This window comes from Ranitomeya variabilis, chromosome 3 (genome assembly GCF_051348905.1).
Source record: "Ranitomeya variabilis isolate aRanVar5 chromosome 3, aRanVar5.hap1, whole genome shotgun sequence".
Lineage (NCBI taxonomy): Eukaryota > Metazoa > Chordata > Amphibia > Anura > Dendrobatidae > Ranitomeya > Ranitomeya variabilis.
The window spans coordinates 769,494,788-769,504,254 of record NC_135234.1 but is presented as its reverse complement, the minus strand read 5'-3'; the positions used below and the strand labels follow the sequence as shown (position 1 = coordinate 769,504,254).

The 9,467-nt window shown below is 44.2% G+C and overlaps 1 protein-coding gene across 1 annotated transcript; it reads right to left on the bottom strand.

Annotated features, from left to right (window-relative positions):
• Window positions 1-7,151: 7,151 nt before the first annotated feature.
• On the bottom strand, window positions 7,152-8,075 carry LOC143817825 (odorant receptor 131-2-like). Its single transcript, XM_077299289.1, has one exon. It carries the CDS (start codon window positions 8,073-8,075, stop codon window positions 7,152-7,154), a length of 924 nt encoding a protein of 307 aa, XP_077155404.1.
• Between the last annotated feature and the right edge of the window lie 1,392 nt (window positions 8,076-9,467).

Genomic DNA, 9,467 nt, shown 5'->3' with positions numbered 1-9,467 from the left:
TGGAGATTCTTAACCCTGTGTCCTTCCGTTTGGACCTCCCTGCATCCTTTTCGATTCATAATGTTTTTCATCGGTCATTGTTGCGCAGGTATGAGGTACCGGTTGTGCCTTCCATTGAGCCTCCTGCTCCGGTGTTGGTTGAGGGTGAGTTGGAGTACGTTGTGGAAAAGATCTTAGACTCTCGTGTTTCCAGACGGAAACTCCAGTATCTGGTCAAATGGAAGGGATACGGTCAGGAGGATAATTCTTGGGTCACTGCCTCTGATGTTCATGCCTCCGATCTTGTCCGTGCCTTTCATAGGGCTCATCCTGATCGCCCTGGTGGTTCTGGTGAGGGTTCGGTGCCCCCTCCTTGAGGGGGGGGTACTGTTGTGAAATTGGATTCTGGGCTCCCCCGGTGGCCACTTGTGGAATTGAACTTGTGTGCATCATCCCCTCTGTTCACCTGCTCCTATCAGGATGTGGGAGTCGCTATATAACCTTGCTCCTCTGTCAGTTTCTTGCCGGTCAACAATGTAATCAGAAGCCTTTCTGTGCATGTTCCTGCTACTAGACTACTCCCAGCTAAGTTGGACTTTTGTCCTTGTGTGTTTTTGCATTTTGTTCCTGTTCACAGCTGCTGTTTCGTTACTGTGTCTGGAAAGCTCTAGTGATCGGAAATTGCCACTCTGGTGTTATGAGTTAATGCTAGAGTCTTAAAGTAATTTCTGGATGGTGTTTTGATAGGGTTTTCTGCTGACCATGAAAGTGCCCTTTCTGTCTTCCTGCTATCTAGTAAGCGGACCTCGATTTTGCTAAACCTATTTTCATACTACGTTTGTCATTTCATCTAAAATCACCGCCAATATATGTGGGGGCCTCTGTCTGCCTTTTGGGAAAATTTCTCTAGAGGTGAGCCAGGACTGTCTTTTCCTCTGCTAGGATTAGGTAGTTCTCCGGCTGGCGCTGGGCATCTAGGGATAAAAAAAACGTAGGCATGCTACCCGGCCACTTCTAGTTGTGCGGCAGGTTTAGTTCATGGTCAGTATAGTTTCCATCTTCCAAGAGCTAGTTCTCATATATGCTGGGCTATGTTCTCTCGCCATTGAGAATCATGACAGTTTCCTTTCCTCAAAAATATTTTTTTAGCCCAGAATTTTTTATTTTTGCAAGAGTAACAGGAGAAATTGGACCCCAAAAGTTGTTGTCCAGTTTCTCCTGAGTACGCTGATACCCCATATGTGGGGGTAAACCACTGTTTGGGCACATGCCGGGGCTCGGAAGGGAAGTAGTGACGTTTTGGAATGCAGACTTTGATGGAATGGTCTGCGGGCATCATGTTACGTTTGCAGAGCCCCTGATATGCCTAAACAGTAGAAACCCCCCACAAGTGACCCCATTTTGGAAACTAGACCCCCCAAGGAACTTATCTAGATGTGTGGTGAGCACGTTCAACCCCCAAGTGCTTCACAGAAGTTTACAACGCAGAGCCGTGAAAATAAAAAATCATTTTTCTTTCCTCAAAAAAGATGTTTTAGCAAGCAATTTTTTATTTTCACAAGGGTAACAGGAGAATTTGGACCCCAAAAGTTGTTGTCCAGTTTCTCCTGAGTACGCTGATACCCCATATGTGGGGGTAAACCACTGTTTGGGCACACGTCAGGGCTCGGAAGGGAAGTAGTGACATTTGAAATGCAGACTTTGATGGAATGGTCTGCGGGCGTCACATTGCATTTGCAGAGCCCCTGATGTGCCTAAACAGTAGAAACACCCCAAAAGTGACCCATTTTGGAAACTAGACCCCCGAAGGAACTTATCTAGATGTGTGGTGAGCACTTTCAACCCCCAAGTGCTTCACAGAAGTTTATAACGCAGAGCCGTGAAAATAAAAAATAATTGTTCTTTCCTCAAAAATTATGTTTTAGCAAGTAATTTTTTATTTTTGCAAGGGTAACAGGAGAAATTGGACCCCAACAGTTGTTGCCCAGTTTGTCCTGAGTACGCTGGTACCCCAAATGTGGGGGTAAACCACTGTTTGGGCGCACGTCGGGGCTTGGAAGGGCGGGAGCACCATTTGACTTTTTGAACGCAAGATTGGCTGGAATCAATGGTGGCGCCATGTTGCGTTTGGAGACCCCTGATGTGCCTAAACAGTGGAAACCTGTTGTGAATTAGACTTTTTTGGCTCCCTCTTGTGGTCACTAGTGGTATGACTCTGAGATTGTCTTTCCCTAGTTTGGCACCCACCTGGGTCGTTAGTCCAGGGGTGTTGCTATATGAACTTCCTGAATTCTTAGTCTGGTGCCTGGCATCGTTGTAATCAGTCCTTTCTGTTTGCTCCTGTCTGCTGGTCCTGGTTCATGCAAAATTAAGCTAAGTCCTGCTTCCTTGTTTTTTGGTTATTTGTATTGCTCTTATTTTTTGTCCAGCTTGTACTAAATGTGATTCCTGATTTTGCTGGAAGCTCTAGGGGGCTGGTATTCTCCCCCCGGCCGTTAGACGTTTCGGGGGTTCTTGAATATCCAGCGTGGATATTTTTGATAGGGTTTTTGCTGACCGTATAAGTCATCTTACTATATTCTGCTATTAGTCAGTGGGCCTCTCTTTGCTAAATACCTAGTTCATTCTTACGTTTGTCTTTTCTTCTTACCTCACCGTTATTATTTGTTGGGGGCTTGTATCCAACTTTTGGGGTCTTTTCTCTGGAGGCAAGAAAGGTCTATCTTTTCCCTTCTAGGGTTAGTTAGTTCTCCGGCTGGCGCGAGACGTCTAGAACCAACGTAGGCACGTTCCCCGGCTGCTGCTATTTGTGGTGCTAGGATTAGCTATACGGTCAGCCCAGTTACCACTGCCCTATGAGCTGGTTTTTTGTGTTTGCAGACTTGGTATTTATTGCAGAGACCCTCTGCCATTGGGGTCATAACAGAAACCCCTCAATTCTAACTTCAACACTAACCCCAACACACCCCTAATCCTAATCCCAACTGTAGCCATAACCCTAATCACAACCCTAACCCCAACACACCCCTAACCACAACCCTAACCGCAACACACCCGTAACCCTAATTCCAACCCTAACCCTAATCCTAACCCTAATCCCAACCGTAACCCTAATCCCAACACTAACCACAACTGTAACCCCAACACACCCCTAACCCTATCCGTAACCCTAACCACAAGCCTAATCTTAACCCTATTTCAAACCCTAGCCCTAATTCCAACCCTAACTCTAATTCCAACCCTAACCCTAAGGCTATGTGCCCACGTTGCGGATTCGTGTGAGATTTTTCCGCACGATTTTTCAAAAATCTGCAGGTAAAAGGCACTGCGTTTTACCTGCGGATTTACAGCAGATTTCCAGTGTTTTTTTGTGCGGATTTCACCTGCGGATTCCTATTGAGGAACAGGTGTAAAACGCTGCGGAATCCGCACAAAGAATTGACATGCTGCGGAAAATACAACGCAGCGTTTCTGCACGGAATTTTCCGCACCATGGGCACAGCGGATTTGGTTTTCCTTAGGTGTACATGGTACTGTAAACCTGATGGAAAACTGCTTCGAATTTGCAGCGGCCAAAAAAGAAAAAAAAACATTTTCTTTATTTTATTATTGTCCCTACCTATGGGGGTGATAAAGGGGGGGTTTATTTATTATTTTTTTACTTTGATCGCTGTGATAGAACCTACCACAGCGATCAAAATGTACTTGTAATGAATCTGCCGGCTGGCAGATTCGGCGGGCGCACTGCGCATGCGCCCGCCATTTTCCAAGATGGCGGCGCCCATGGAGGAGACGGCCGGACACCGGGAGGGACATCGAAGCTAGGTAAGTATGGGGGGGTGGATCGGAACACGGGGGGGGGGGATCGGAGGACCGGGGGAGCGGACAAGAGGACCGGGGGAGTGGACAGGAGGGAGGAGGGGAGCGGACAGGAGATCGTGGCAGAAAGGACGACTGGGGGGCGATCGGTGGGGTGGGGGGGGGCAGATCGGGGTCTCCAGCCATGGCAGATGCTATTGCAGCATCGGCCATGGCTGGATTGTAATATTTCACCATTTTCATAGGTGAAATATTACAAATCGCTCTGATTGGCTGTTTCACTTTCAACAGCCAATCAGAGCGATCGTAGCCACGGGGGGGGGGGGTGAAGCCACCCCCCCTGGGCTGAAGTACCACTCCCCCTGTCTCTGCAGATCGGGTGAAAATGGAGTTAACCCTTTCACCCGATCTGCAGGGATGCGATCTTTCCATGACGCCACATAGGCGTCATGGGTCGGATTGGCACGGGTTTTCATGACGCCTACGTGGCGTCAAAGGTCGGGAAGGGGTTAATCCAATAGTACGAAATGGTTAATAAAACACACACACATTATTAAAAAGTATTTTAATGAAATAAAGACACATGGTGTTTAATATTTTATTATATTCTTAATCCACCTGAAGACCCTTGTCACCTGAAATAAAGTTAAAAAAACGAAACAACAATAATACATACCTTCCGTCGTTCAGTCTTGTCCCACGCTTTAAATCCATCTGAAGGGGTTAAATCATTTTACACCCAGGAGCTCTGCTAATGCAGCTGTGCTCCTGCCTGTAAAACTTGGTGAATGAATGGAAAGCAGGGGAATGTCCTGTAGTTACCTCGAGTCGCGGTGATGCACCCTCTGCTGGATGAACTCATATGAACTCGAGCGTGGGAAAATATTCTGAAAAGTTCCTTACAATAGCAATTTGACATTAACCTTTCATTACCCCCATATCCCACCGCTACAGGGGAGTGGGAAGAGAGAGGCCAGATTAAGCGCATCTTACAGATGTGCCTTTTCTGGGGTGGCTGGGGGCAGATGTTTTTAGCCAGGGGGGCCAATAACCATGGTCCCTCTCTAGGCTATTAATATCTGCCCTCAGTCACTGGCTTTCAGACTCTGGCAGAGAAAATTGCGCGGGAGCCCACACCAATTTTTTCCGGGATTTAACCCTTTAATTTAATAGCTAGAGCCCCCAAATTTTACACAAAGACACTTCTTACATTAGTAAAGAGGAATATGTAATTAAAGAAGGGATATGAAATGGTTTACTGTATGTAAACCATGTCTCATATCCTGGTGGGTTTGTGAAGGAGATAGCAAAAGCCAACAATTGAATTACCAGCTTTTCTGCTATCTAGCGCTGAATTAAATATATATATATATATATATATGTGTCTCACTGATATATATATATATATATATATATATATAGACTGTATATATGTTTTTTTAGAATATTTGAGCCGATGGATCCTTGATGTCCATTTTGCATGCCTGCGAGAAAAAAATCGCCGTACGGAAGCCATACGGATGCCACACGGATAAATTTGTGCGTAAAAATCGCATCCTCGCATTGAATACGGAACAGTGTTTTGGGACAATTACTGCGTATTACGGCCGTAAAATACAGACCGTATTTACTTACTTTTTTATTTTTGTCCTTTTTCTTTCCTTCTTTCAAGAGCCATCATTTCTTCATTTTACCTTCCAGATCGCCACACGACGACTTGTTTTTTATGGGACGCGTTTTAGTTTTAAATGACTTCATTCATTTTACCGTTCAATGCACTGAAAAACTAGAAACAAAATAGTGAAATTACAGAAATTAAAGCAATCCTGAATTTCCTTTTGGTGTTTTGCTTTTACAGCATGTTACATTCTGCGATCAAGTTCTCTTTGAATCATGATTCTCCAGGTCAGTACAATTATGGCAATACCAAACGTATAGATTTTTTCAAATTCAAGCTGAGAAAAAACACAGAAAGTTATAAAAAAAAAAAATTCGGCTTAGATCAACATTTTTTGTGACCTGAATGAGTTTTGTTTCTTCATCTACCTCATTGTGGTCTTCTTTATAATATAGAATATAATGTATAATGCCCCCCATTCTGGGCCCCTTCTTTCTATAATGTCCCCATCCTGGTATAATTCTTGTTTTGAAACTTTTTTCCAACACATCAAAAAAAAAAAAAATCTTCTCACCATTCTCTGCTCCCACAAGATGCAGCTAACTACGGCGTGCCAGCCATGAGTGGCACATGACTACTATGCGCTATCCTTGACCGGCACGCCAACGTCAGCTACCGGGCCTCTGATTGGATGGCAGCATTTATTGTAGAGCAGGGGGCTGGCGGGTCTCTCGCAATAAAATCTCAGCTGACTGTGGGTCCTCAGACACACATCCAGCTGAAATAGGCGCAAAGGTCGGCAGGCAGGCGTGGGCTCGGTACCTTGTGTGACCGCCATCATTTTGGCTATTCGCATGGGTCTGGTTCTACTGTGACTAGTACTCTTAGGGAGCACCCATTTAAACAGTTGAGCACGATAATGTGCATACTATGACTGACACACCATGGAGTCACTTTGGCCAGCACAGGGTAACTGTCGTTGTCACTATATGGACATTGTGGCAGAGAAGGACATTTTACATGGTTTGCCTTAAGCACCAAAAGAGAGACTTGGTTGTGAGGAGTTACACACTTGTTTAATGTTTCAGGTGTTTTATTCTCAAGAATACAGGGAATAGTAGCAGATTAAGTCAAAGAGATTAAGGTCAATTCAATGAAAAAAATGTTGGTGTCGTAACACTTATTTCGAATGCCAACCTTCAGGAGTTGTGGTCATGGCAACAGTTGACACATGAAGGAACTGAGGATAAAGTATTGTAAAATACATCATTTCAAGCATTTACCGAACACTTTGTTCCATTTGAGATGTCGAAGAGACATGTAAAACACGTGAAAAGCAAAAAGTTGGCCATAGTCAAACTTAGGAATTTTGTTTTGGATTTTGTTAACAGCCACGTGGTCATGGCCTTCGTTGAATCTTTTTCATTCACTTGCTAAACACTTTTTTCCTTATACAGTACCTTAGAAAAAAGGGCTGAAGAGCTTTGGAAAACAAATGAAAAGCAAAAATTTGGCCATAGTCAAGATGTAAACCTCCGTGACGTTCTCAACATTCACATGGTCATGGTCATAATAGTATAGGTGAAGACTTTTCATTCACCTGCAGAACACTTTGAAACATATACCTCAGAGAAAAAGTCTGAAGAGCTTTGGAAAACAAGTGAAAAGTTGACCTTGGTCATGACTTTATTCACGTAGCCATGAACAACAGATAAAGTGTGAAGGAACCAGAGGGTTAGAGGCTTATAGCATACATCTTTTTGATGCATTTACTGAACACTTCGTCCCTTATGCCATAAATAAGGGGGCTAAGGAGTCTCGGAATACACATGAAAAGTAAAAAGTTACCCATGATCACGATTTGAAAGTAATCTCCACCATAGGTCTCGGTAACTGTAGCGGTTAGTGACATCATGCATAAAAGTAGTTGGATTGTGTGAAGTATAAGTGTCCTACCAGTCTTGGAGGCAGAGGATTTACTGGAACCACTTCTCTGAGCGACCAACATAACCTTGATGTAGGTGAAGAGTATGCCAAGAGCTACCAGAATTAAGCTACCAATATAGGTGGAGGATCTTAAGGCTTTTTGCACAGGCTGGACTACAAGCCCATCCTGTCTACATATGATACCCCGGGAGAAGAATCCTTTCTCAACAGAAGTGTTGAGTACAACAACGTCTGCTACACCTGGAAGGAGACCAACAAGCCACATAATCATGATGGCGAAATGAGTCCTTTGGGCAGTACATAAAATTGTATGTCTAAGAGGAAAACAAATTGCGATGTATCGCTCGAAAGCCATGGCCATCAAGTTGTATGGGGTGATCTTAAAGGTGATGCTTGCTAGGGTGAGAATGAAATAACATATGGGCACTTGGCAGGACACGTTAAATTGGTAAGCAAATGAAAGGAACAGCGTCAAGATGAGGTACAGCGAGTCGTTAATGAGCATGTGAGTAAAGAGGATGTAGCGGGGGTTGTCTCGTACGTGAGGAGTGGTGAAGTAGACAATCAGCAAAACCGTCATAAAGTAGAGGAAAATGCAAAAACTGAAAATTGCTACCAAGAAGAAGATCGTTCTCAAGATTTCAATCATTCTAGCCGAAAGGACGGGGATCTGGGTCACATTGTTGTACAAAACCGTGGAGTTCACCACCATCGTAGAGTCTTGAGAGTCCTACAAATCAGACAAAACATAGAACTTTAGATGAAAATGTTGGCTCATATAAGAAAAATGATGAGATGGAATTCAAGAAAAGAGGATCCTCTGGCCACAAGGCAACGTGGATGCATCTTACAGTGTGGCAACTCAGATGGAGAGGGAAACAATCCTTCTGCCCAAAATCCATCGATTCAGAAGATCAGGCTAAGGTTTTAGAAGGTTCCATCCCCCTCCCCTCCCAAGGCACAGACATATTCTACAGTAAATGTAAGGTAACCATGCATTTTTGCGATGGTCACAGTGGGAAAAATTACCTGGCATTGTGTCGTTTTTATTTTTACTATTTTGCGGTACATTTGGCATTTTGATTGCTATTTTTTTTCAGTTTTGGATGTGGAAATCTAAAAACAGCAATTCTGGCTTTTTGATTTTTGTCTTCTTTATTGCAATTACTTTTATTTTTTTTTAAACAACATTATTTTTCTCACCTTTGATAGTTCAGACCGTCATGGCTACGGTGGAATCAAAAAGGATTTTTTTTCTGTCAGATTGGGTAAAGAGGGTGATTTAAACACTTTGGTTTATTTTAGTATAATATTTTTTGTATTTCTTAAAATGAGGTTTTACATATGTTTTAGCCCCTCTAGATGTATTATTATTTTAGCAATGCGGTATATAGTGAAATTAACAATCTTTCATGAAGCCCAGCCACTGACACAGGCTTAAAAAAGCACCAAAATGTTCAATGAGCCCACAGTTGATAGGGTAAGTCACTGGCACGACACAATTGTGTCACACAGGTGTCTGTGTTTGGGGTGTGATGGGCGCATTAACGGACATTATACTGCGCAGAGGGGCTCGAAAAGCATCTGTGTGTGTAGGGGCCATTGTGGAGGTGTCAGTGTATGTGCAGTGTACGCGGGGGGACACTGTGGAAGGGGACATGTGGGGTGCAGTGTGGAGGAATACTGCATGTGGGGCGCACTTTGCAGGGGCACTATGGAGGCATCAGTGTATGTGAGGGCTCTGTGGGGACATCAGTAAATTAGGGAGGCAGTGTGAAGGCAGAGGTGGCCTGGGGGTATCATACTGTAAGGAGGGGCACTGTGGAGGCATCAGTGTATGTGGGGAGCACTGTGGAGAAAAGGGTGCTGTGGGGACATCAGTTTATGAGGGGGCATCAGTGTATGAGGGGGCACTATATCTACATGGGTATTGTGAGGCATAATACTGTGTGCAGGGGCACTTTGGGGCATAACACTGTGCGGAGGGCAACTGTGGAGGCATCATTGTATGTGGGGGGCACTGTGGAGGCATCATACTGTACAGAGGGGCTCTGTGGGGACATCAGTAAATGAGGGGGCCAGTATGGAGGCAATATACTATGCA